This window comes from Nomascus leucogenys, chromosome 18 (assembly GCF_006542625.1).
Source record: "Nomascus leucogenys isolate Asia chromosome 18, Asia_NLE_v1, whole genome shotgun sequence".
In the NCBI taxonomy this organism is placed as follows: Eukaryota; Metazoa; Chordata; class Mammalia; order Primates; family Hylobatidae; genus Nomascus; species Nomascus leucogenys.
Genome location: NC_044398.1, coordinates 101274675 through 101301877, shown reverse-complemented (window position 1 = coordinate 101301877; position 27203 = coordinate 101274675). Strand labels below are relative to the sequence as shown.

The window sequence follows — 27203 nt, the reverse complement described above, 5'->3', positions numbered from 1 at the left end:
TCGGCTCACTGCAAGCTCTGCCTCCCAGGTTCAAGCAATTCTCCTGCCTCAGCCTCCCGAGCAGCTGGGACTATAGGCACGTGCCACCATGCCTGCCTAATTTTTTCTATTTTTAATAGAGACGGGGTTTCACCATGTTAGCTAGGATGGTCTCGATCTCCTGACCTCGTGATCTGCCCACCTGAGCCTCCCAAAGTGCTGGGATTACAGGCGTGAGCCACCGCACCCGGCGCAACATTTTTTGAGACCCCTTTTTATTACATAGGTGGTTAAAGCTATAAATTTCCCTCTAAGCACTGTCAACTCCCACAACTACTGCCTGCCCCACCACCCCTACCATTCAGATCAGACATCAGGGCCAGGCGCAGTGCCTCACACCTGTAGTCCCTGGGAGGCAGAGGTGGGTGGATCACATGAGGTCAGGAGTGCAAGACCAGCCTGGCCAAGGTGGCGAAACCCCATCTCTACTACAAATACAAAAATTAAGCTGTGCATGGTGGTGGGCACCTGTAATGCCAGCTACTCAGGAGGCTGAGGGAAGAGAATCACTTGAGCCCAGGAGGCAGAGGCTGCAGTGAGCCGAGATTGCACCACGGCACTGCAGCCTGGGCAACAGAGCAAGATCCTGTCTCAAGAACATAAAAGATCAGATATCAGGCATTTGCTCCATCCACAGAGGGCTGTTAAAATTACTTATTGGTTGACAAATGAGCACAGTGTTATAGAATGGAAACATTTAAAGTTCTGCCTAAGAATATTTGCTGACCAATAGAAGAAATTCTTTGAGCTGGGGTGGGGGTAGTGGGAGAAGAAAGCCGGAGAAGGAATCTGTGCCCTGCCTCCTCACACACACCTGGCTTCGGTGGCATCCCAGAAGGGTCTGTGAGTACGCCAACAGACCAGTGACCCCTCCTGGGGGAGGGCATGCATGTGGTCTAGAAGTGCAGTGCCAGCCTTCCTCTTCAATCCACAAGCCTCAGGCCAGCCTTGCTCCCATGTCCCAGGGCCGCTCTGCCCCTCCACTCAGAAGAGCCTGTCCATAGGACCAGGTGGCAGAGGGGGTGTGGGCCCCACACGGTCACATCCCCTCACAGCTCACTGACAGAGCAATCGGTCAGTCAGTGAATCGGTCACGTTTCAGAACATGCGAGAGGCGGGCGCAGCATTGTGAATGGACTAAATGCTGCTCAACTGCGCGATTAATTAATTTCTTTGAGACAGGGTCTCCCTGTTCCCCAAGCCAGAATGCAGTGGCACAAGCAAGGCTCACTGCAGCCTTGGACTCCCGGGCTCAAGCGATCCTCCTGCCTCAGCCTCCCGAGTAGCTAGGACTACAGCTGCACACCACCCTGCCCAGGTAACTTTTTTTTACATACATATATAAATATATAGTTGTTTTTTTTTTTTTTTTTTTGAGACAGAGTCTTGCTCTGTCACCCAGGCTGGAGTGCAGTGGCGCTATCTCGGCTCACTGCAAGCTCTGGCTCCTCGGTTCACACAATTCTGCTGCCTCAGCCTCCTGAGTAGCTGGGACTACAGGCGCCCGCCACACCTGGCTAATTTTTTGTATTTTTAGTAGAGACGGGGTTTCACCCTGTTATCCAGGATGGTCTCAATCTCCTGACCTCGTGATCCGCCTGCCTCGGCCTCCCAAAGTGCTGGGATTACAGGCGTGAGCCACCGCGCCCAACCCTCATATATTTTTTAAGTTTCAGATTAGCCCTAGAGATTAGCCTTAGGGGCTGCCTCTTCCTGCCCTTCCCTCATAAACCCTCTGCCACCAGCCACACCCAGAGCCTGGGCAGGACATGTGGCCACCTACCCAGTTCTCCTGGGGTCACATGCCGAGAGCACTCCCCAGCTGGCTGCTTCCCCAGAGGGCGGTTTGTGCTTTCTCAAGCAGAGGCAGGTGGGTGCTGCCGAGCAGGGACACTGCCTGGAGGTCGCGTGATCTGGCCGCCTCCAGGAAGAAGACACGGCCACCTCTCCCTGCCGGGGGCCTGAGAAGATCAGACCACAAGCACAGGCTGCAAAGGTACCGACCGCAACAGTGGGTCTGACGGTGGCATCAGCACCCAGCCAAGGCCACAGCAAAGGCACCGGCTCACGCCCACAGACAGGAGTCCGGGGGTGATACAAGGCAGTGTGCCGTCCCAACCCTCAGGATTCCCCAGGAAGACCTGTGAGGGTAGCCTTTGAAGGGACGAGGGCGGGATGGGGCGTGGGGATGAGCGTGGTGCCAGTGCCACGTTGCCAAGAGGCAGAGGCTCTGGGCAGCTGGGGCAGGGTTTCCTGCAGCCCTGGCCACCCCCATGCTGGGAGCTCAGGACAGGAGACAGCACAGGCACAGCCACAGCGGCCACTCCAGCTGAGCCAGGGCCCCCAGGCCAGGCATGGACAGGAGATTTGGTAAGGAGCCCCTGCCTGCTTCGGGCACAAACACCGAGCCGCCTTCCCCAGCCCAGGACAGCAGCAATGCTGGAGAGCCCATGGCCCTGGTGGGATGGGGTTCTGCTCTCAAAGGGCCCGAGGCCACTCATCCCATGTCAACACGGATTGTGACGGTGGCCTGGGGGCCAGAAAGGTGTCAGTTCCTCTGGGGCAGGGTGGTGGTGGTGGTGGTGGTGGTGGCAAAGGGAAGGAGGAAGAACCCAGGGAGGCACCCCTCCTCGAGCAGGAACCCAGGGGGAGAGCACCCCCCCCCCCGGGTCCTGACCTGAAGCGTGGGTGGGGGGGACTGCAGTGGCTCACGGAGGAGGAAGAAGGCCCGAGGGGACAAGGGGAGGCCTAAAGGGCAGAAGAAAACAGTCTGCAAGTGGAAGTTATGGGAATAAATACTTTTTAAACTTCTCTTATAAATATGCATTAGAACATCCGATAACACAAGCCAAGGGCTGTAAAATTAAGGTTAAATCAAGACAATTTCCTGCACGACCAGCAGGAAAGCCAGTTACCTAAAAGAGCCTAATCCCCAAATCCGCTGAAGGTGCAGGGCCGCCTCAGTCCCGGGGCATCTTGAACCCGTCCTTCTCCCTGCGCACGGCCCGCATGGTGGTCACCGGGTCCGTCTCGCCCGCGTGCTGCTGCACCGTCTTCTCCCTGCGGAGGCCAGCACCGGGCTGCAGGCTGTGCCAAGCCACGCCCACCGCCCACCTGAGGAGCCAGGGTCACTGCAGAGGAAGGCGACTCGTGCTGGCTGAGCCCAGCCCTAAGAGGACACGGAGGGCGGGGAGGCGGCAGCCACTCCCCCTCTGACAGGTTCTGAACTCCAGGGTCCAGAAGGACTCACACCCCAGCCAAGGTGCCAGGAAAGGCCGGACCCCCCTGAAGAAGAGTGCTCAGGCTCTGCAGCTGCACCTGCTACAGCTCCCCAGGGCAGCCTCAGCCATCTGGGGTCTTGGACGTACCCTGCTGTGTGCGTAGCAGTGGGACTGCCAAAGGGGAGGAGCCCGCGCACACCACCTGCCCTGGGCCTCACCTCACTCTCATGAAGGGGTTGTAGGTAAACTCCTCTGCCAGGGTGGACGGCACTGTGGGCTCCCCGATGCTGTACTTCTCCTGCGACAGAAACACGCCACTTTATCACAGGAACTTCACACGACGGCAGACCGGGCACGGGGACTCACGCCTGTGACCCCAGCATTTTGGGAGGCTAAGGCAGATGGATCACTTGAGCCCTGGAGTTTGAGAGCAGCCTGAACAACATGTCGAGACCCTGTGTCTACTAAAAATACAAAAAACTAGTCGGGCGTGGTGGTGGGTGTCTGTGGTCCCAGCTACTCAGGGGGCTGAGGTGGGAGGATCGCTTGAGCACGGGTGGAGGCTACAGTGAGCTAAGACTGTGCTACTGCCCTCCAGCCTGCGTGACAGCGACGTCACCTCTCAAGATGCTTCAGAACACCTCCTGGTGACCTTAGGACACCGCCCACTGCCAAGGCTGAGAAGGCAAGGTGAGCAGAGGCCAGCGGGTGTGCGCGTGTGGAAGACGGAAGAGAAGCCAGCGTCCGGGATGAGCCACACATCCGCCTGCCCGCACCGGCCTGGAGAAGACGACGGGGACGGAGCTTCCTTTTCATTCACATGGTTTACGTTTCACGTTACGGAGGTAATAACGATGCAGAAGACACACAAACCACCACAGCTGCACCCTCACAGCAAGCACGGGGAGGAGGGGCACAGGGACCAGCAGCAGGGGAGGCCACCTGAGCCCTGCAGGCAGGTAGCCGGTCACCTCCACTCGAGATAGAGATGGTCTCCCTTCTGACCAACACTGACCGGGGCAGATGGGGTGGGGGCGGAGGGAGGAGAATGCAAACCCAGCCACCGGGCCAACAGTTAGCAGGAAAACACAGGATGGCAACAGCAGGGTCTCCATGCAGCCCCGGCCCTTCTACCGCAGCCACGCCAGGAGGGCCTGAGGGCAGAGCTCTGACAGAAGCTGCTGGTGCCCACGCACAGGCTCAGGACCACTGTGCCTCACCCCCAAGGGTGCCCACCCGCTATGGGCAGTGGCGTCAGTGAGGGACTCCAGCTGGCAGAGCTGCACCGAGCGGGGGTCTGGCAGATGCCAAAATGGTTTCTCACTAATCTGTTCTTCCCTTCTGGTGAAAAGAATCTGAGAATGTTTTAAAATATTCCCTGTGTTCCCACCAATATTATCAATCCTAAGAAATCTCCCTCTACCTCCTATGAGGGAAGAAAAGTTAACACTTCTAAGGATAACTTTAAAACAGAGGAAGTACAAATTGTCATAAGCTTTTGGGGTACCTATTAAAACGAGTTTTAATGTTCTAGCTATTTTTCCTACTAAAGACAAAAATAAGGTCAGTCAGCCGAGCGCAGTGGCTCATATCTGTAATCCTAACACTTTGGGAGGCCAAGGTTGGTGGATTGCCTGAACTCAGGAGTTCGAGACCAGCCTGGGCAACATGGTGAAACCCCATCTCTACTAAAATACAAAAAATCAGCCGGGTGTGGTGGCTCACGCCTGTAATCCCAATACTGGGGGAGGCTGAGGCAGGTGGATCACCTGAGGTCAGGAGTTTGAGACCAGCCTGGCCAACATGGTGAAACCCCATCTCTTCTAAAAATACAAAAATTAGCCGGACATGGTGGCACATGCCTGTAATTCCAGCTACTTGGGAGGCTGAGGCAGGAGAATTGCTTGAACCCAGGAGGCGGAGGCTGCAGTAGTGAGTTGAGATCTCACCACTGCACTCCAGCCTGGGTGACAGAGTGAGACTCCGCCTCAAAAAAAAAAAATAAAAAAAAATAAGGTCAGTCCTTGCAGCACAGCTCAGAAGAGCTCCACCTCGTGTGGGTTCTGGACTCCAGGGTCCAAAAGGAGTTGAAAACTCTCAACATCCCTCCTATTTGGATTGGTAAAATGATTTATGGGTGACACCCACGCAACAGTGTATTTTACACCTATTGAAAAGAATGAGACCGGGCGCAGTGGCACATGCCTGTAATCCCAGCACTTTGGGAGGCCAAGGCAGGAGGATCACTTGAGCCCAGGAGTTAGAGATCAGCCTAGGCAACATGGTGAAACCCCCTCTATACCAAAAATACAAAAATTAACCAGGCATGATGGCACGGCCTGTAATCCCAGCTACGGGGGGCTGAGGCAGCAGAATCGCCTGAACCCAGGAGGCGGAGGTTGCAGTGAGCCGAGATTGTGCCACTGCACTCCAGCCTGGGCAGCAGAGCAAGACGCTGTCTCTCCCCAACCAAAAAAAAAAAAAAAAGAATGACAGGCCAGGCACAGTGGTTCACACCTGTAATCCCAGCACTTTCGTAGGCTGAGGCAGGCAGATCATGAGGTCAGGAGTTTCAGACCATCCTGGCCAACATGGTAAAACCCTTTCTCTACGAAAAATATAAAAATTACCCAGGCATGGTGGCACATGCCTGTAATCCCAGCTACTTGGGAGGCTGAGGCATAAGAATCGCTTGAACCCAGGAGGCAGAGGTTGCAGTGAGCCGAGATCGTGCCACTGCACTCCAGCCTGGGCAGCAAGAGAGAAACGCTGTCTCAAAAAAAAAAAAAAAAAAAAAAAAAAACGGCCGGGCGCAGTGGCTCACGCTTGTAATCCCAGCACTTTGGGAGGCCGAGGCGGGCGGATCATGAGGTCAGGAGATCAAGACCACGGTGAAACCCCGTCTCTACTAAAAATACAAAAAATTAGCCAGGCGTGGTGGCGGGCGCCTGTAGTCCCAGCTACTTGGGAGGCTGAGGCAGGAGAATGGCGTGAACCCGGGAGGCGGAGCTTGCAGTGAGCCGAGATTGCGCCACTGCACTCCAGCCTGGGCAACAGAGCAAGACTCCGTCTCAAAAAAAAAGTACAAATTGTCAAAATCAGGAATGAAAGCAGGAATATCATTACAGATCCAGCAGACATTTGGGGGGTGGGAATTCATACTGATCTAAATTTTAAAACTATACAAATTCCAAAAAGAAAATACAGGAGAAAATTTTTTGACCTTGGGATAAGCAAAGATTTCTTAGACGGAAGACCAAAAAAAATGAAGCATAAAAGAATCTATTGGACTTCATCAAAATTAAAAATGTTTGCTCAAAAGATACTCCTAAGAAAACCAGAGGCCGCAGAACGGGAGGAGCTCTGCAGGAGGCGGCGTCTCACAGGGACTGGGCTCCAGCACCTCCTTCCAAAAGGCTGGCTCCGCTGCGTGCTGAGAGGACACGGACCAGCTGGTGCGCCCACGCCTTCTTGGCAGGAAAGCAAACACCACGAGCACCAGGGCAGGGGAGTTTGGCAGTTTCTTTGAAAGTCAAACACACCTCCCGTCCAGCCCGGGCACTCCCTTCTCCTGGGTGTTCACTCGGGGCTGCAGCTGGGATGTCCATCCCTCCAAATGCATGCTGACATCTGATCCCCAATTAATGGAGGTGCTTGGATCATGGGGGAATCCCTTGTGAGCGGCTTGGTGCCCTGCTCCAAGTGTGGGTTTTTGCTGTTAGTTCCCACAGGATCTGGTTGTTTAAAAGAACCTTGTGCCTCCTCCACTTTCTCCTTCCTCTGGCCTCATGCTTCCCACCCACCAGCTCCTTTCCCCTTCTGCCATGAGCAGAAGCAGCCTGAGGCCTCGCCAGGTGCAGACGCCCAGGCCGTGCTGCTTACATAGCCTGATAGCCATGAGCCACACAAACCTCCTTTTATAAATTACCCAGCCTCAAGTATTCCTTTATAGCAACACCACACAGACTAAGACACCCAGCAAGTTAAAATATGCATCCACTGTATTTCTAACTAGTAAAGACAAATAATCACGACCAGAAGTGCTTAGGGACCCACTGAGTAACACGTGCAAGACCTTGAACACGCAAATTCCAAAACACTGCTGAGAAAAGCTAAAGACCTTAACAGATGGAAAGCTCACAGAAACAATGTTAAGATCGCAATTCTCTCCACATCAGTTATCACAGCAGTCCCAGTCAGAAGCCAAGCGAGCTTTTCCGGTAGAAGTTCACAAGATGATTCTAAAAACGGAAATGCAAAAGGCTTAAACCAACTAAAACCATTTTGAAAAAGAACATTGGAGGATTCACACATACCCATGCCAAGACTCAGCACAGAGCTACAGTCATCAAGCTGCTGTCCTCGGACACCACGGCAAGTCATAGAGACCAACAGAGCAGAGACCAGAAGCAGACTCGGGCACACAGGGTCCATTGTTTTCAGAAAGGTGCGAGGGCAATCCAGGGAGGAAAGGACAGTCCTTCGACAGACAGCGCTCAACACATCGGCATCACACTGCGACAGGGTGAACCTCTCCCCTCACCCCGCACCACACACACACACCATCTTGAGAGGGAACATTGTAATTGTTTGTAAATATAAAAGCTAAGACTTTAAAACCTCTAGGAAGAAACACAGGAGAAAGGCTTTGTGAGCTAGGGATACGCAAAGATATCTTAGAAAGGGCACAAGAAACATAAAAGAAAAAATGAGTAGGCCGGGTGCAGTGGCTCCCCTCCCATCTATAATCCTAGCACTTTGGGAGCCCAAGGTGGGCGGATCACCTGAGATCAGGAGTTCAAGTCCAGCCTGATCAACGTGGAGAAACCCCATCTCTACTAAAAATACAAAATTAGCCGGGCGTGGTGGTGCATGCCTGTAATCCCAGCTACTCGGGAGGCTGAGGCAGGAAAATCACTTGAACCCGGGAGGTGGGTGCTGCGGTGAGCTGAGATCCCACCACTGCACCCCAGCCTGGGCAACAAGAGTGAAACTCCGCCTCAAAAAAAAAAAAAAAAAAAAGAAACAAAAAATAAGTAAATGGAACTTCACCAAAACTATTAACTATTTTCCAAAAGACAATGTTAAGAAAATGAAAAGGCAAGCCATGAGCTGGGAGAGAAAAACATCTTTTAAATATACATCTCAGCCGGGCATGGTGGCTCACACCTGTAATCCCAGCACTTTGGGAGGCCGAGGAGGGTGGATCACGAGGTCAGGAGATCGAGACCTTCCTGGCTGACATGGTGAAACTCCATCTCTACTAAAAATACAAAAAATTAGCTGGGCATGGTGGTGGCGCCTGTAGTCCCAGCTACTCAGGAGGCTGAGGCAGGAGAATGGCGTGAACCTGGGAGGCAGAGCTTGCAGTGAGCCGAGATCACGCCACTGCACTCCAGCCTGGGTGACAGAGCAAGACTTCATCTCAAAAAAAAAATAAATATATATATATATCACAAAGACTTGATTCCAGATGATATAAGGAACTCTTACAACAGCAGCCCAACAGGCCAAACCCAATATTTAAAAGGGACAAAAGATTGCACATAAACTTCACAAGAAGGCATCCAAAGGCTGACACATGGAAAGATGGTCAACCCCACTAGTCATGGGGAAATACACATTTTAAAAGCAGTGAGACGCCACCACACCCAAGTTAGAATGGCAAAAATTGGAGAGACCAACAACCCCAAGCAGTGCTGGCACAGCACGGAGCTCCCGGAACTCAAGCACTGGTGGGGGCACTGCAGAACGGTACAACCATTTTGGAAAACGGTTCATACCTTTAACCACACAACACAGCAATTCCACTCTTAGGTAGATACCCAAGAACAATAAAAACATGTCCACAAAAGACTTGTACACAAATGTCCACAGCAGTATTCAAATAGCAAAAAACTGGAAACAGACAAATGGATAAACAAATTGTAGCATTTCCACACAATGGGCTACTCAGAAGCAAAGAGCGTGGCTGACCCTCACCAACATCAGCAGGGCTGAGAATGCCACAGAGATGACAGAGCGATGAGATTCTGTTCATGGGAAACTAAAAAGTGACCTGAGGTCACAGCAGAGCAACAGCTGGCGGGGACGCCACATGGGAGGGACACAGGAGGCTTTGGGGTAGTGGAAAGTTCCACATCTGGACTGTGGAGGGGATTACACAGGTGCAAACATCATCAACATTCCTCAAAGTGCAACCTGTCCACTCAAAACAGACACACGGGCCAGGCAACGTGGCTCACGCCTGTAATCTCAGCACTTTGGGAGGCTGAGGCAGGCAGATCACCTGAAGTCAGGAGTTTAAGATGAGCCTGGCCAACATGGCAAAACCCCACGTCTACTAAAAATAGAAAAATTAGCTGGGCGTGTTGGCTGGCGCCTGTAATCCCAGCTACTCAAAAGGCTGAGGCAGGGAGAATTTTTTTTTTTTTTGGAGACGGAGTCTCACTCTGTCACCAGGCTGGAGTGCAGCGGTGTGATCTCGGCTCACTGCAACCTGTGCCTCCTGGGTTCAAGCAATTCTCCTGCCTCAGCCTCCCGAGTAGCTGGGATTACAAGCATGTGCCACCACGCTCAGTTAATTTTTTGTATTTTTAGTAGAGACAGGGTTTCACCACGTTGGCCAGGATGGTCTCGATCTCCTGACCTTGTGATCCACCCACCGCGGCCTCCCAAGGTGCTGGGATTACAGGCGTGAGCCACCGCGCCCGGCCAGCAGGGAGAATTTCTTGAACCCAGGAGGTGGTGGCTGCAGTGAGCTAAGATTACGCCACTGTACTCCAGCCTGGGCAACAGAGGGAGACTCCATGTCAAAAAAAAAAAAAGGGATGAATATTTATGATTCATCTGATTTAGAGTTTGAACTTTTACGAGTAAATATTGTAAAATAATGTTAACCTCTACTCTAAGAAATTGAAAAAGATGCTCAAAAAAACAGGTGATTTATTTACAAGAACAAACCTGTCAGAGGCAGCAACTGTCACTCCACTCAGCAGAGGGAGCGCATGCCCGAGACCACCCAGGCGTGCGTGCTTGTGACACCGTTTCCAGTGAATTCGGGAAACACACCCCTGGAGAACCCCCTCCTGCTCCTGGCAGTCTTTGGCCCAGTTGGCCTGGGCTATGCCATGGAGGCTCACATGGGGCCACCGTGCAGATAAGAGTCCTTTGGACACAGAGCCACGTTCTGTGGCCTAGAGAGCCAGCAGAGCCACGTGGTGCCAGCCTGACCCTACTGCTCAGAATGTGGGAACAGGCTGGGCACTTTTTAGACACGCAGTGTCTGAGGCCTACTCCAGACCCTCCGAGGCAGAGGGATCTCGACAGAACCCCTGGGTTCACCGTGCAGGGCGGGCTGGGCCACACTGGCCTGAATCCCAGGCCTGCTCTCTGGGCTTGGAGGTCTGTCTACCCACTCTGGCGACCCCGCTGTGCACAGCAGCCCTGAGCAGCCCACAGGAAGGCACTGCGCAGTGACGGCCCCACTCACCTTGGCCCAGGCCAGCTTCTCCTGGATGGCGGCATTGCCGGGCTCCACGTGGCGCGCAAACTTGAGGTTGTTGATGGTGTACTCATGGCCACAGTAGACTCTCTGAGGACAGAGGTGACAGGTGAGCTTGGAAGGCTGTTACCACCCGTGGAAGTCCTCACGGACGGGACCTGGATGCCCCCGGGGGGGGGTGTCCGGGTGCCAGGAGGGAGAACAGCCCCGCCCTGGGTGAGGCCCCCCACACCCTGGCCCGCAGGGAGGCGCTGCCTACTGTTTCCGGGGGGAGCCGGCCCAAGACCTCCAGCAGAGCTTTGCACATCTCATCCGCAGTCCCTTCATAGAACTTTCCGCAGCCAGCCACAAACAAGGTGTCACCTGGGAACAAGGACAGCCACGAGGTGAGGGCTACTCAAGGCTGGCGGCTGGGACTCAGGAGGGGCCAGGAGCAGGGTGACATCACCAGCAAGGCCCAGGCCCCGAACCCTGGCTGCCCTCCGGCCACGGCTGCCCACACTCAGCCCCCTGCATTCCGGCTCCCGCACCTCCTTCCAAGTCTCAGCTGACAGTCCAACCACCCGACTGGCCGTGCAGACCCGAAACGCCAGTCACTCCTCCCTCACTGCCCCCAGTCCCACCAACTGTGGCTCTGAGACCCTCACAAACCCAGCCCTCTCCCCGAACACCCAGCAGCCCCTCTCAGGCCCATGCCTGGCTCCCATCTTCCCTTGGCCCCAGCAGCCAGCGCCACCCCGTGACCAAGGTCTCACCACCCTGGCTGAGCTGACCGGGACCACCTCTCACCTATGGCGGAAGATGCGGCCCACACCGCTGGGCACCTCAGGCGCACCCAGGCTCCTTCCGGCCTCAGCCTCAGGACGGCATCCCCACCCCATCACTGCCCAGGCCTCTGTCCCCGCTTGCCCTCCTCTTGCTGCTTCGTGGCTGTCCTGGCCTCGCTGACCCCACGCAGCCGTCGGTCCCAGAAACAGGGCCGTCCCCTGAGAGGAGGGTGCCCGGCACCCAGCACAGCGGAGGCCGCCCCACTTCTCCTCACCGCCCGGGGCAGAGAAGCATGCAGTGGTGCTGGGCACAGGCCAAGGCCAGGAGTCCTCCTGGGCACGAGAGATGGGAATGGATGGTGGGGAGCCTATTCCCCTGAAGGGCCCTAGACCTCGAGTCTGAGGACCAGCCAGAGGCCATGCAGTCCCCAGAGACAGGGAAGGGAAGGGCAGACCAAGGCGACCTTGGGGCCTGGGGCTTCTGCTCCACGGGGCTGTCCTTGCCAGGCACACAGCCCAGGAGGCACAGGTGAGACCCAGGGCCTCAGTGCTCGCTGCCCTGAGAAGAATCCTAAATGTGAGGTCCCCAACTCCATCCCTCCCACACTGGCACCACCCAGGCTCATCCCCCAGCCCTGTGTGCCGAAGCCTGAAGGCGCCTTATCCCTCACAGCGAGGCGCCCGTCCCTCCCACCACGCCCTCTGCCCTCCTCTGGGGCTCCCCAGCCACACCTTCTCCCTGCACCCCTGGTTTGACTCCACTCAGGGGTCCGAGTGTGGCCGTGGGTCACTCCCACCTGGGCTCATGGCTGGGGCTGCCACCTCCCACCAGGAGGCCTCCCAGCCATGCAAGGCCCACATCGAGTCACCAGGTGAAACCCCACACTGTGAGGCCAGTCGGGACCAGGCGACAGTAACAAGCACGGGAGGCAGCCCCCGCCACCAGCAGCCTCCACGCTGCCTTAGAAGGCCGCAGCCATAAAGGGCCCCGCCTACAGTGAGGCCGTGCCCCGGCCATACGACCTCCAGAGGTGGCTCCACGGGTCTGCAACAACCCTGGGAGGCAGGCAGGGCCACTAGACTGGCACAGGTCCCTGGGTCCACACTACGGCATCAAGGAACATGGCCCCAGGGCTGAGCCACCCCTCGCCCTGCTGGAAGAAACTGACTCCTTTCCCCTGGGACCCGCCGCGACCCCCGCTGTCCAGCAGTCTCCACCAGCACAGCCCTTGCTGCAGGCGTAACTTCCTCCCAGACCACAATCCAAACGCATCGTGGGAGGAGTCGGCCAGCCCCACCACGAGGCTCCCCAGCACCCAGCCCTGGGCCCCTCACACCGGTGCAACGGAGAAGGCCACAAAGCTGCCCTGCGAGCCTGCCTGGCAGGAGACACAGGGTCTTCATGGAGAACCCCCACCCCCACCCCAACACGCACCTGTGAACACAGCAGGGGGCTGCGAGCCTCCGGGCTTGCTCACGAAGTAACAGATGTGTCCTGAAGTGTGGCACGGTGTCGCCAGGCACTTGACGTTGAGAGATCCCACCTTAAACAAAACAGTCGACCCGCGTGTGGTCCCGACACCCTGGAGAGCGTCTCCCGGGGTCATGGCGCGCAGCCTGGGCCCTACGGGGCCTCCTCGGCTCAGAGGGAAATGCCCGTGAAGGTGGGGCAGATGCTCCCCGCCACAGGACTGGGGGACTCGCTCACTCCATGGGTGCGCCCCAAGTGCACGGCCACCCTGGAACAAGGGCGCTTTGCGTGTAAAAAACCAAGGGGCTTGTTTTTTCTCCTTCAAAACTGGGCCAAATCCACACTCGGCATCTGGCAAGGAAAGACGGCCTTCCTTCCCACACCTTCAAAAAGGCTGAAGACCCCCCTCTCAGCGCCCTCCCACCCGTGTGCTGCGCTCTCGCACCAAGACCCTGCCCACACGGCCCACTCCCCAGGGTCTCGGAGCCCTGCTTCACAGCCCCGCACACAGCCATGTGTACACTCCCCTCCTTGTGCCTAGACAGAGAGACCGTCCACACTGCCGCAGAGGACCACTGAGAGCACTCCTGGGTCACTGGGGTAAGGGAGCGGGGAGGATGCGGGGAGGATGCGGGGAGGATGCGGGGAGGATGCGGGGAGGATGCGGGGAGGGACCCCCCCCGCCCCCCAGGATCCTGGCAGGGCCACGCTGGAGCACCTCCAGGGCTCACTCCTCACCTGCAGCGTGGACAGGTGAGTGATCTTGTGAGTCAGGGCCCCGATACGGTCGTCACCCCCGTATACCTTCAGTCCCGACTCCAGCTTGACCAGTTTCTCATTCCCGCCAGCATGGTCCCTGGAAGTCAAACAGGAGAGCTGGGCTGCCTGCTGCTCTTAAACCCTGGTCAAACCGGACGCTTATTTTGCACTCACAAAGGAAGCCGACGAAGCAAATCACAGACACCTGGATGATCTTGTGGCCGGGGTTCCGAGCATGGGGGCCTGGGTTACCACCTGGACGTCTTTACAAAGCACCACCTGGTTCCCACCCCCACGTCCTGATGCAGTGGGTCTGGGGAGGGGCCTGAGGGTGGATTTTTGATTTTTGAAAGCCCCCAGGTGATCCCGATGTGCTGCCCAGTTTGTGACCCGACACTCCGGCAGGAGATCACACTGTTCAGCATGGGAATCACCTGGGGTGCGTCTGGATGAGCAGCTGGCCCTAGACGCGTTGTCTGCAGGGGAAGCCAGCCTGGGCCAGCTCCAGCAGGTGGAGGTGCCCCCTGCGCACCTAGATTTCCCCAGGGGAGCCTGCCTGACCCGCATTTCAGAAAGGGGCGGTCGAAGGGGCCCTTCCCGGGCCTCACATGATATCACAGACTCCTTCGTGTGCCTCCCATGAAAACTCCAGCGACCACACCAGAAACCGCCTGCCTTGGCACCACTGGGCCCCAAGATAACAGGGTGGAGTGGTGGCCGCTGCCCTCTCCCCTTCCCACCCTTCAGGAGGGTGCGGCACCACAGGCCTTGGTGTGCCCATCACCACCCACCATCGGTGAGCAAACCCCACCCCGATGAAGCTAGGGCCTGGCTTAGGACTTCACGTGCCGGCATGAACGTTAGAGGGGCCAGGGAACTAAAAAGCACCACAGTGTTAGAAAGAGACGTCTGCAGCGAGGCCGGGAGAGGCAGGGAGCTGCAGCAAGCTGTGATGCACCAGGCAGCCACACGGAGGCCACCACCAAGGTCCCCAGGGGGAGGCATGGTGGCAGAAGGGGCCTCGCACCACAGGCAGGCGAATGTGCTGAGAGACAGCAGCTCAGCCACACAGGACAAGGGCCAGGGAGGCTGAAGGCACCGCCGCTCAAGCCCAGGTCCCTGCACGGACACCTCTGATGACCCCGAAGAGGCTGCTGGGGCCCGACTCACAGAGCCTGAGACTCTCCAGGCCTGAGTCCAGCTGCGTGTGAACCGTGACGCTTCCATCAAACTCTGGCCAAGCCACCAGCACGGCGCTCCCACCACCAAGGAGAGGACGAAAGGCTTCATTTCACCCCAACACAGAGGCTGGGGAAGCCACAGCTGAGAGGCCCTAGGGCAGTGCCAGACAGGTCCTGGCTCAGGAGAAAGGTGCCGGTTGCCCTCGGGCGCTTGCTTGGCAAAAAGAAGTAAGTCTCTCTAGCTTTGAAGAGCCTCAAAAATTTCCAAAAGCCGAACAAGGGCCTTGAGCAGGCAGTGCTAGCCCTAGAACCCAGACAGGGCGTTTTATTCATCCATTTTCAAGGATTTTTTAAAACCCAACCTCTCCAGATATGGCTGCTTGTCTTTGTTTTTTTTGAGACGGAGTCTCGCCCTGTCACCCAGGCTGGAGTGCAATGCCATGATCTTGGCTCACTGCAACCTCCGCCTCCCGAGTTCAGGTGATTCTCCTGCTTCAGCCTCCCGAGTAGCTGAGATTACAGGCGCCCGCCACCACACCCAGTTAACTTTTGTATTTTTGGTAGAGAGTGGGTTTCACCATGTTGGCCAGGCTGGTCCTGACCTCAAGGGACTCAACTACCTCAGCCTCCCAAAGTGCTGGGATTACAGGCATGAGCCACCGTGCCTGGCCGGCTGTTTTTTTTTTTTTTTTTTTTTTTTTAAACACTCACCTGTAGACTCATTTCCTCCCCAACATTGAGGCCAACGTGCCAGGGCACAAGCCCGTGTGGCCCAGGAGAGAGCGGGGGTGGGGTGGGGCCTGAGGGTACGGCTGTAGCCTTCTCCCCTCACCCTGCAGGCCTCGGGGCCTCACAGTCACTGCAGCACCAGACTTGCCCCTTGGGGGCTACGGTGAGTCCCGGGTCTTTCTCAGAAGTCTGCTGGGGGCCTGTCCTCACAAAGCAGACAGAGCCGTTGGGGGGACACAGGCCTTGCTGTCCCTAAACCCACCAGGGCGAGAAGTGAGCCAGGTCCCGCACCCCCAGGTGAGACGCGGGCCCCCCTGGCGCTGGCACTTACCAATGGTGGTGGGTGGTGAGCACTGTGGTCAGTTTCACCCCGTGCTTTCTCGCCGCGTCCACGACCTGCAGTGACCCGGGGGAAGGACAAAGGCCTGTCACACTCAGGCCTGGCTCGCAGGCCTACATAGTAGGGTGCCCAGCGGAACCAAGGACACGCCATGAGGGGCCGCTGACGTGGCCCGTCCTGACCCTGCCGGCTTGCCCTGCTCCAGGAGAGCCGGTGAAAGCACCTTTTCCTTCCTGCTCAGCCTGACACTCTTGCAACCACCTACGACCGCTCCAAGCCCCTCCAGCTCTGAGGGCACCACCCCCAGAGGCAGCATGCAGGGGCAGAAAGCCCCCAAGAAGAGTCAAGTGCCCGGGATTTTACGGCACAGCGTTTTCTGTGTCACTGCCTCTTGCCTGCACCCTTCTTGGGGCCCTGTTAACAGACTGGCCGGAGACTAATTTCCATTTAGCTCAGGCATAGTTGCAAGGACACTGTGGTTAGGAAACCCATCGGGGGTGAGGACTCTGAGCTGGGTGACGAGGGCAGGGAGAGCCGGGCACAGCCATGCGCACCTTCTGGGGCTGCACTGGGTCCACGATGGCAGCCTCCTTGGTCTCATCATCGATGACCAGGTACATGTAGTTGTCGGTCAGGGCAGGCAGCACCTCCACCTTCATGGTGCCCTCGTTGACGGTCAGATTTTTGCGCAAATCTGTGTGGTAGAGAACTCCCAGCAGGGCTGGACCTGCAGACACAGAGCACAACTCAGCGGGCGTCCGCGCCAGGCCCTCCACAAGAGGACGCACAAGCTGCAGTGCTTCCCAGCCTTTCTAGGTTCCTCTGAAAGGGAATATCCTGGCCAGGTACGGTGGTTCTTGCTGGGAATCCCAGTGCTTTAAGAGACTGAGGTGGGAGGACTGCTTGAGGGCGGGAGTTTGAGACCAGCCTAGGCAACACAGCAAGACCTTGTCTTTTTTTTTTTTTTTTGAGACGGAGTCTAGCTCTGTCACCACCCAGGCTGGAGTGCAGTGGCGTGATCTCGGCTCACTGCAAGCTCCGCCTCCCTGGTTCACGCCATTCTCCTGCCTCAGCCTCCCAAGTAGCTGGGACTACAGGCACCCGCCACCATACCCAGCTAATTTTTTGTATTTTTTAGTAGAGACGGGGTTTCACCCTGTTAGCCAGGATGGTCTCAATCTCCTGACCTCGTGATCCACCCGCCTCGGCCTCCCAAAGTGCTGGGATTACAAGTGTGAGCCACCGTGCCCGGCCAAGGCCTTGTCTTTACAAGTTTAAAAATTAGCCAGGCATGGTGGTGCATGCCTGTGATCCCAGCTACTCCGGAGGCTGCGGCAGGAGGATCACTTGAGCCGAGGAGTTTGAGGCTGCAGTGAGCTATGACTGTGCCACTGCACTCCAGCCTGGGTGACAAGACAATAACCTGTTCCTAAAAAAAAAAAAGGAATATCTTCATATAACCCTAAGGAAAACACAGGAACCGACTCCTGCTCACATTCACGGAAATCAATGGTTTCAGACTCATGACCTCTAGTTTCTTTTTGAGAACTCTAAAAGGACAGGACGGCCAGCTTGTGACTGTGAGGCAAACCACTGCCAGTTCTGGGGTATTCACACCCCGGACTCAGGGACAGAACGTGAAGAAGGGAACGCAGACTGGGGGTGCCCCAGCCTGGCCATCTGCCCTCCAGCAAGCTGTGCTGCCACCACTGACTAAGCAAGCCTGCCTTCCATGCAGTTACTCACAGCCCTTCTCAGCCTCTAGCCAGAAAGAACCAATACTTGACGGCAGGCTGAGGCAGGAGAATTGCTTGAATCTGGGAGGTGAAAGTTGCAGTGAGCCAAGATCGCCCTACTGCACTCCAGCCTGGGCGACAGAGTGAGATTCTGTCTCAAAAAACAAAAACAAAACAAAAAAAAAACAATACTTGCTCTTGAACAGCACGAATGCACAAAAATCAGCAGTTCCTTTGAGACGGAAAGTTGGCTACAACTGCCCCAGATTCAAGTGTGGAGGACACAAAACCACCATCCAACTGACCCAAAGGACTCTGCCACAGGGGCCCAGGAGGCCCAGGAGCTGGGAGGAGGTGACCAAGTGACAAAAGTGTCTGCCACCCAGTCGACCAATGCAAAAATATTTTCAGCAATGAAACTCCTACTAAATCTAAAAATACATGGGGACCCCGACAATACCTTCGGTTCTGCTCTACACACGGAAGAAACCACAGGAAGTGGCAGAGGACACTGCAGTCCTGGGGTAGGTGCCACGGCAGGGGCTTCTCCCAAAAGGGATCCAGAAATGGGCAGCATCCACCAACTGACAGACACACGTGTCTCCGCGGCCCATTGAAATGCGGAATCCGACCTTATTTCCGCAGCCGGGGAAACTGCCCAAACTATAGTTTCAATCACTGCACAAAGACATCCTATTACCCGCCTGACAACCAGCTGGGCATTTTCCAGATCATTCTCCTCAGGCACAATAATACCGAGATTTCTATATGAGCAGCTTCCTATGATATTCCCCTTGCCCTTAGCCTCGGTACCGCCCCAGCCCAAGGAGCACACCAAGCAGAGTGTGGGTGCTGGGGGCTGCAGGTGGGGTGCAGAAGGGTTGCAACAGGATTCCCTGAGTGCCGGGGCCTCCTTCTGGAAAGGAGCTCCATTACAAACAAGGAGCAGAACATTACAAACAAAAATACTGCCCACGTGCCGTCGCTCATGCCTGTAATTCCAGCACTTTGGGAGGCTGAGGCAGGCTGATCACTTGAGGTCAGGAGTTAGAGACCAGCCTGGCCAACACAGTGAAACCCCTTCTCTACTAAAATACAAAAATTAGCTGGGCGTGTTGGCGAGTGCCTGTAGTCCCAGCTACTTAGGAGGCTGAGGCAGGAGACTCGCTTGAGCCCAGGAGGCAGAGGCTGCAGTGAGCCAAGATTGGCTACTGCACTGCTCAGGTGAAGAAAATGTCATTTACAACTGGTGCTCAGCCTCCCCTGGGGACCATCATAGCCTCCTGAAAAAGCTGACAACCCAGGGAGGTGCCTTTATTTCTGAGGAAAGACGTAGCTGGTGTCAGCACCAGCAGAAACCTTATTCCCTTTCCATATCACTCAGCCCAACACTGCCTGGAAAATGTTCCTGGCTTGCTGTTTTGTAACTGTAATACTTTGTACAAACAGGTCAAGGACCTGCAGCCTGGGGCCTGGGCCAAGTCCAGAAATATGTTTGGTTTGGCCCACAAAAAAAAAAAAAAAAAAAAAAAATTGAGATATGGTCTCACTCTGTCCCCTAGGCTACAGTGCAGTGGTGCGATGACGGGTCACTGCAGCCTCGACCTCCTGGACTCAAGCGATCTTCCCACCTCAGCCTCTAAAGTGACTGAGACTACAGTTGTGTGCCACCACGCCCGGCTGATTTTGTTTAGTTTTTGTAGAGATGAGGTCTCAACATGTTGCCAGGCTGGTCTGGAACTCCTGGACTCAAGCAATCCTCCCACCTCGGCCTCCCAAAGTGCTGGGATGACAGGCGTGCCTCACTGCACTTCTTTTTTAAATTAGGAAGTTTCACAACATCTTGCTTCCCTTGAACCGGGCGGCACCAAATAGGGGGGCTGGGGGCTCCCTTAGAATGGGTGCCGATGCACACAGTCCTGCTGGAACTCTCTGCCTGGGCCCTTATGAATGTCCCTAATGTCCCTAAAATTGTAATTCTGAGGACCTCAAAATCCATGTCCTTTCCTTAGCAATGGCGACATTCTACCCACTGCGGAGCCTTGACAGCTTTTGGCGAGATCTGGAAACCGCCAGGGACGCCTCCCTGACTGCGCCTCCGTCCGCCCAGTGCCCTGAGCTGCGCACCCGCCCGGGGCGCTGGCCTGGCCCGGCCTCGCGACCACCTCCGGCGAATGACACGCCGGGTCCCCAGACAGGGGGGCTCCGGCGCCGGGCGGGCAGCTCCATCACCGCAGGCGGCGCCGCGAGAGCGCGGTCCTTGCAGCCTGGCGGCAGGTGCGGGGTGGGCCAGGCGTCCCGGGGCCCTGCCCGCTGCGTCTCAGAGCCGCGCCCCAGGCTCTCCTTGGCGGCGGACCACGCAGGACGCGATGCCCTGGAGGCGTCAGAGGCGCGGCCGGCCCAGCCCGAGCGTGGAGACCGCAGAGGACGTAGGCCTGGTCCTGCTTACCTAGCGCTTTCCGCACCCGCGACCCCGCGCCCGCTCCGCGCCCGCCTCAGCGCCTGCGCCGCCTCCGCTCGAGCCGGGCAGCGCGGCCTCAGGCACCTGCGCAACAGAAACCGCGTCAGCGGCCGCCAACCGACGGCCTGGCGCCGCCCGCTGCCCGCCCCGCCAGGCCCGCGTCCCCCGGCCCGCACCGCCCCGCCGCACCCACCCAGGCCTCGGCGGGCGCAAGCGGCTCCCAGCGCGGCGAGGCTGCGGCGGCCGAGCAGCCCGCGTCCCAGCAACATGACCCGGGCCGGGCTGGATTGCCGGGCTGCCCGGGGCTGCAAAACACCGGCGTCGGCGCGACGTAGCCAATCAGCGCCCGCCTCGCGCTGCCCTCAGCCAATCAGCGTCCGCCTCGCACCGTCCGCCAACCAATCAACGCGCTCGCGCTCAACTTGTTTTCTCCGCGAGGCTCGACAGCCACGGGCCAGGAGACGGGCCTGGGACCGGCGGCAGCGGCCCGAGAGCTGCGCCAGGAGAGCTGTGCCGCGAGCCTCCGCCTCCTTTTTGGCACCGCACATTGGCTTCCTGGAGGCCGAGCGCCACGCCGCCCGGGTACCCGGCAGATCGCGAGGTGGAACGGGCCGTCGCTGCGGGGACAGCGTTCCGAGGCAGTTGGTCTTCTCCGGGATGCCGTAGGCATCAGCTGACCGGCCCAGCCCACGTGACTACAGGGGCACTTGATGGGAATCATGGCAGCCTCCAGGCCACTGTCCCGCTTCTGGGAGTGGGGAAAGAACATCGTCTGCGTGGGGAGGAACTACGCGGACCACGTCAGGGAGATGCGCAGCGCGGTGTTGAGTGAGCCCGTGCTGTTCCTGAAGCCGTCCACGGCCTATGCGCCCGAGGGCTCGCCCATCCTCATGCCGGCGTACACTCGCAACCTGCACCACGAGCTGGAGCTGGGCGTGGTGATGGGCAAGCGCTGCCGCGCAGTCCCCGAGGCCGCGGCCATGGACTACGTGGGCGGCTATGCCCTGTGCCTGGATATGACCGCCCGGGACGTGCAAGACGAGTGCAAGAAGAAGGGGCTGCCCTGGACTCTAGCGAAGAGCTTCACGGCGTCCTGCCCGGTCAGCGCGTTCGTCCCCAAGGAGAAGATCCCTGACCCTCACAAGCTGAAGCTCTGGCTCAAGGTCAACGGCGAGCTCAGACAGGAGGGTGAGACATCCTCCATGATTTTTTCCATCCCCTACATCATCAGCTATGTTTCTAAGATCATAACCTTGGAAGAAGGAGATATTATCTTGACTGGGACGCCAAAGGGAGTTGGACCGGTTAAAGAAAACGATGAGATCGAGGCTGGCATACACGGGCTGGTCAGTATGAGATTTAAGGTGGAAAAGCCAGAATATTGAGTTATTTCTTAACAAGTTTCCAGAGAGAAGGGAGCAAGACAAGAGCAAGCAACGGGTATTAAATGTCACAATCCTTTAATAAGAAACCATTTATTGGCCGGACGCGGTGGCTCACGCCTGTAGTCCCAGCACTTTGGGAGGCCGAGGCGGGCGGATCACGAGGTTAGGAGATCGAGACCATCCTGGCTAACATGGTGAAACCCCGTCTCTACAAAAATACAAAAAATTAGCCGGGCGTGGTGGCGGGCGCCTGTAGTCCCAGCTACTCTGGAGGCTTGAGGCAGGAGAATCACTTGAAGCCGGGAGGCGGAGCTTGCAGTGAGCTGAGACTGCGCCACTGTACTCCAGCCTGGGTAACAGAGCGAGACAACGTCTCAAAAAAAAAACAAAAAGAAACCATTTATTTTAAAAATGATTAGATTGCTATGCCTCAACTCATAGAAGATGGACTCTTCAAGAAAACATGAAGTAGAACAGATGGGCCAGAAATGAAAACAGCCAAAGTAAAGTATTTCTTCGGAAAACATTTTATCAAACCAAATGTTAAAAAGAGTCTCCTTTTGTAAAACTGGATTAGAGAAGACTTTTCAGTGGGTTATCTCTAGGATGATCAGTAGTTCAACACTTAAAAACTGCAGAGAAAACTGAAAGTTATGTTCCAGATAACTTTCCATTGTTTGCCAAATTTTCTTGGACTTGGTCATCGTCAGGAAGCATTTGTAAAAATAAAAATTTCCAAATTACTGGCCCATCCCAGACTCGCTGAATCAATTTGATAGGATTAATCTCCAGTGAAGCTGTGTTTACAGAGCATTCCAAGTGATTCTTATCGGGAAATGTGAAAAACATTCTTGTACATAATCAGTTAATTTAAAATTTTACTTAATAAGTGAACAATTAATGCAGATTTTACCTGTTTACTTAGGGTATCTACCCAGACCCATCGATTGTGAGTTCAGGAGATGATTTTGAAATTACTGTTTTCCAAATAAAGGTGCTCCCTTCTATGTGGCTTAAAAGTGTAAGTTTTTTTCCCCCCAGTAATGAGGAAGGATATTTCCTCCTTGTGGGGCTTCAGACCTTAGTCTTTGACCTTTGGCCTTCTGCGCACTGTGCTGTATTAACAGAGTTAATCAGCAACTGTACTTCCCAACCGGGGATAAGGAGGCTTTGTGGAAGTTGAATAGCCTGGGACTGCTGCTTTTGCTCTTGCCTGCACCCTTCTCTGAAAAAAAAAGTCTAGGCAAGATGCACAGCATAGCTATCAATTCCTGGAGGAGTCCTTTGGGCTTCGGCAGGGGTTCCTGTTAGTGTACACATCATCTGCTGGCCCCTTGAAGAAAGCCTAGGACATCTAATTTAGTAATAATGGTCACCATTTATTGAACACAATACCGTTAGGCATCATGTCAAGCAGTTTATTCTGTATTTCCATGTGTTATGTAACCATCAACCAAGCCATAAGGTTAGTGTTATCACTACTATCCCCATTACTCAGATGAAGACAGATGTAGGGCTGGGCGCGGTGGCTCAAGCCTGTAATCCCAGCACTTTGGGAGGCCAAGGCAGGTGGATCATGAGGTCAGGAGATTGAGACCATCCTAGCTAACACGGTAAAACCCTGTCTCAACTAAAAATACAAAAATTAGCCAGGCGTGGTGGTGAGCGCCTGTAGTCCCAGCTACTCAGGAGGCTGAGGCATGTAGATGGGGTGAACCCAGGAGGAAAAGCTTGCAGTGAGCCGAGATCGCGCCACTGCACTCCAGCCTGGGCGACAGAGTGACACTCCGTCTCAAAAAAAAAAAAAAATCTAGAGGCTAGGAAGGCTGGCTAAAGTCACTCACCTTAGTGGCAGAGCCAAGGTGTAACCCAGCTCCCCCAAGACCAGAACCTGAAGTTTTGACCACAATGCAGGCTGCATCTTGTAAGTAGATATATAAGAAGAATCAGACATTTAGATATGCTACAACCCCGTGCTTAAATTATAATTTAGTATGAGGAAGTGCCATAATTTGATTTATTTATTAAATATCATGCTATCTTAACTACTTTTAGTATTCTTTTTTTCATTGCTTGGCAATGCATGTAATTACAGAAGAGTCAGAAAAAAGAGATTAGCAATTAGAACAAAACACCAAAAATTTCATCTACCCAGAGACAGCCGAAGTTAAGCATTTAGTGCAAGTTCTTCCAAATCTGTGGATATAATTGTAATTTTTTAAATAGAGTTTGCTCATACCATACAATTTTTTTTCTTTTTCTTTTTTTTTTTTTTTTTTTTTTTGAGATGGTGTTTAACTCTTGTTGCCCAGGCTGGAGTACAGTGGTGCAATCTCGGCTCACTGCAACCTCTGCCTCCCGGGTTCAAGTGATTCTCCTGCCTCAGCCTCCCAAGTAGCTGGGATTACAGGCATGCACCACCACACCCGGCTAATTTTGTATTTTTAGTAGAGACAGGGTTTCACCATGTTAGTCAAGCTGGTCTCGAACTCCTGACCTCAAGTGATCCACCCACCTCAGCCTCCCAAAGTGCTGGGATTACAGGCATGAGCCACTGCGCCCGGCTATACCGTACAATTATTTAACTTGCTTCTTTTACTGTATATTGTGACCATCTTTTTCCTTGTTAGCTGACACATTTCTGCAGTACAATTTTCATGTATTGCATAAGATTCTGAAGTCAATCCTCCATTTTTGGACCTTGAGATTGTCTCTAATGATTTGCTAGCATCAGCACATGTGCTGTTTTTTCCTTTGGTTAGGTTTCCGTAAGTGGAAGAGTTGGATCAAAGGGTGTGCTCATGCTGAAAGTGTATTATTAGTCTAGCTACCAGGTACAAGGTTCAGCTGAGATACATCTACCAAGTTGACAGACTATTAAAGGCATAAAGTAGAAGCAGTGCTCACATGCAGCCCTAGTAGGTGGCACAAGCCAGCACCGAGTACGGTGCCCCTGGGGTCAGTGTTCACCACAGTGGTAGAACAAGCTTTGTCACAAACATCGACATCAGCATTGCAGGTGTAGGCACACAAAGTCCTTAGATGGAAGAATCAAAAACAGAGACACCAAGTCTGACAGTTCCTGATATTACTAAAATCATAGTAATCCTAGCATTCAGAAGATGATGTTTTTCCACAGTTTGAATACATTTAAACCTATGAAAAAGTTGAAAAATTAATACAATGAACTCCATATGCCCTTTAATAGTTTCAACAGTTACCAGCATTCACTATGTTTGTCCTCTGGTCCTATGTCTCTCCCTTCCTCCCTGCCATATATATGTATATATGCATACATGCACCTCTCTCTCTCTCTCTCTCTCTATACACACACACACCACACACACCACACACACACACACACCCCACACACCCATATTTTGGAAATGCGTCGGGATGGTGACTGCAGAAAGACTCCGCCCTTTCAGCGTACATCCCCTAAGAATCAGGATATTCTACATGGAAATGAGACCATTATCACACTTAAGAAAATAATTCCACAGTGTATTAGTCTGTACAGAATATATGGCTTGACATCTGTTCTTCTGTTGTGTTTTTAAAACATGTTCATTGGGGTTTTATAAAAAAATGAGTATTACACATCCACTTAATACATTATGAACATATTTCCAGGTCAGTGAATGTAAATACAGGTACCCCTTTTTAATGGCTGTATCTTAGATCATGTACCCCAGAAGCACAGCCTAAGATGGGGATTCTTGTTCCCGTGATTTGCTGAAGGAGTGCCCTCTGGAGAAGAGAAGTGTAATGAAGCAGGGCAGGGAGCAAACTCCAAGGAAGAAAATGGTCTCTGGGCTGGATATCAGCTTCAGTCAGCTGGTGAACCCAAGGGGAAGCTCTGGAGCAGTGAGTCTTGGCACCAGAATCTGCTCTCCCCGCCCCTTCCATAGCTTCCTCAGGTAATTTTCTGACCCTCATAGAAGCTGAGGGACTTCAGCAAGTGAAGAGATTGTGGGTGGAGCATCCCCGACAGGTTGCACACGTTTCAGATGCTCTGCTATTAGAAACAATGACGCAAGGGGCGTCCTCCATATACTCTACAGCAAGGGTCCCCAACCTCCATGCCACCGACCACTACTAGCCCGTGGCCTGTTACGAACGGAGCAACACAGTAGGAGGCAAGTGAGCATTCCCGCCTGAGTTCTGCTTCCTGTCAGATCAGTGGTGGCATTAGATTCTCATAGGAGCGTGAAACCTATTGTAAACTGCACATGCGAGGGATCTAGGCTGTGCACTCCTTATGAGAATCTAATGCCTGGATCTGAGGTGGAACTGTTTCATCCTGAAACCATCCCCGCCCCCCGACCCGGCAATCCGTGGAAAAACTGTCTTCCACGAAACCATTCCCACTTGCCAAAAAGTTTGGGCCGCTGCTCTACATCGTTGGCACTTGTTTGTTTCCTTAGGGAAGTCTTAGAAGTGAAATCAATGAAATGGTTTGCACTTTGAAATTTTGACACTTTTTGCCAAATTGCAGAGGAAAAAAAACTACCATGTTGCACTTGACAAGAGTGTTTAAGAATACCTTTACACCGACACCCCAGCTAAGGCTGGGCACCATGGCTATGGTCATTCTTTTTTTTTTTTTTTTTTTTTTTTTTGGAGACAAAGTCTTGCTCTATCGCCCAGGCTGGAGTGCAGTGGCGCAATCTCGGCTCACTGCAAGCTCCGCCTCCCCGGTTCACGCCATTCTCCTGCCTCAGCCTCCCGAGTAGCTGGGACAACTGGCGCCTGCCACCACACCCGGCTAACTTTTTTGTATTTTTAGTAGAGACGGGGCTTCACCGTGTTAGCCAGGATGGTCTCCATCTCTGGACCTTGTGATCCACCCACCTCGGCCTCCCAAAGTGCTGGGATTACAGGCATGAGCCACCGCACCTGGCCTATTTTCCTCTTTTTTAAAAAAATGTGTCGGCTGGGTGTGGTGGCTCACGCCTGTAATCCCAGCACTTTGGGAGGCTGAGGCATGTGGATCACTTGAGCCCAGGAATTCAAGACCAGCCTGGGCAAAATGGCAAGATCCCTGTCTCTACAACATGTTTTAAAATTAACCGAGTATGGTGGCATCTCCTGAGCTCCTGGACACGGGGCTCAGTGGAGGGGGCACCATACCCACTCTTGCTGAACCAACAGTGGGAGCCAAGCCAGCACCAACCACGACACCCTCACTTCTCTCCTCTCCTTCCTTCCCTGTCCACCCTCCCCATTCACCTGGCTTCACAAACCCCCCAGTTCTCCCCAAGGGAGGATGGAAGGCCTGTTCTGCGCAACTAGGTCAAGTCGTTCATTACCTTATCACCACAATTTGGACACTTAGGGATGAACCTGCATCCCTCCTCTGTGGCTGCACATGGTAAAAACCAGATAAAACATGACTGACAAGATAGTTTATCTTCCAACACCAGCCTTAGGAAACAGTTTCATATACTCACTTTTTCCTTTTTTTTCAATCCTGTGGTGGAGGGTGTGTAGCCTTCTAAAGTACCAGGCCAAACTTCCCAGGCTGTGGGTCAACAGTGACCTTAGCGGTGGGTCTTCACAGTCCGGAGTCTGTGCCCTGAAGCAAGTGACTCTCAGTGGTGTGGAGCT

General features: G+C 54.5%; 2 protein-coding genes across 6 annotated transcripts; one reads left to right on the top strand and one right to left on the bottom strand.

Annotated features, from left to right (window-relative positions):
• Nucleotides 1–2822: 2822 nt before the first annotated feature.
• On the bottom strand, nucleotides 2823–20883 carry HAGH (hydroxyacylglutathione hydrolase). Of its 5 annotated transcripts, none has more exons than XM_030797851.1 (9): nucleotides 20402–20883; nucleotides 16566–16738; nucleotides 16003–16067; nucleotides 13741–13858; nucleotides 12967–13075; nucleotides 11024–11127; nucleotides 10753–10854; nucleotides 3479–3558; nucleotides 2823–3099 (listed from the first exon to the last, which is right to left on the bottom strand). In XM_030797851.1, the coding sequence occupies exons 1-9, from the start codon at nucleotides 20475–20477 to the stop codon at nucleotides 3000–3002; spliced, it is 927 nt and encodes a 308-aa protein (XP_030653711.1). In that variant the 5' UTR covers nucleotides 20478–20883; the 3' UTR covers nucleotides 2823–2999. The 5 variants fall into 5 exon arrangements, with proteins under 5 accessions (XP_030653711.1, XP_030653714.1, XP_030653712.1 ...); XM_030797854.1 differs by having other exon boundaries at nucleotides 20631–20840; XM_030797852.1 differs by having other exon boundaries at nucleotides 20408–20533.
• On the top strand, nucleotides 20667–22600 carry FAHD1 (fumarylacetoacetate hydrolase domain containing 1). The gene has a single exon (XM_003269055.4). The coding sequence runs from the start codon at nucleotides 20919–20921 to the stop codon at nucleotides 21591–21593; it is 675 nt and encodes a 224-aa protein (XP_003269103.3). The 5' UTR covers nucleotides 20667–20918; the 3' UTR covers nucleotides 21594–22600.
• Nucleotides 22601–27203: the final 4603 nt, after the last annotated feature.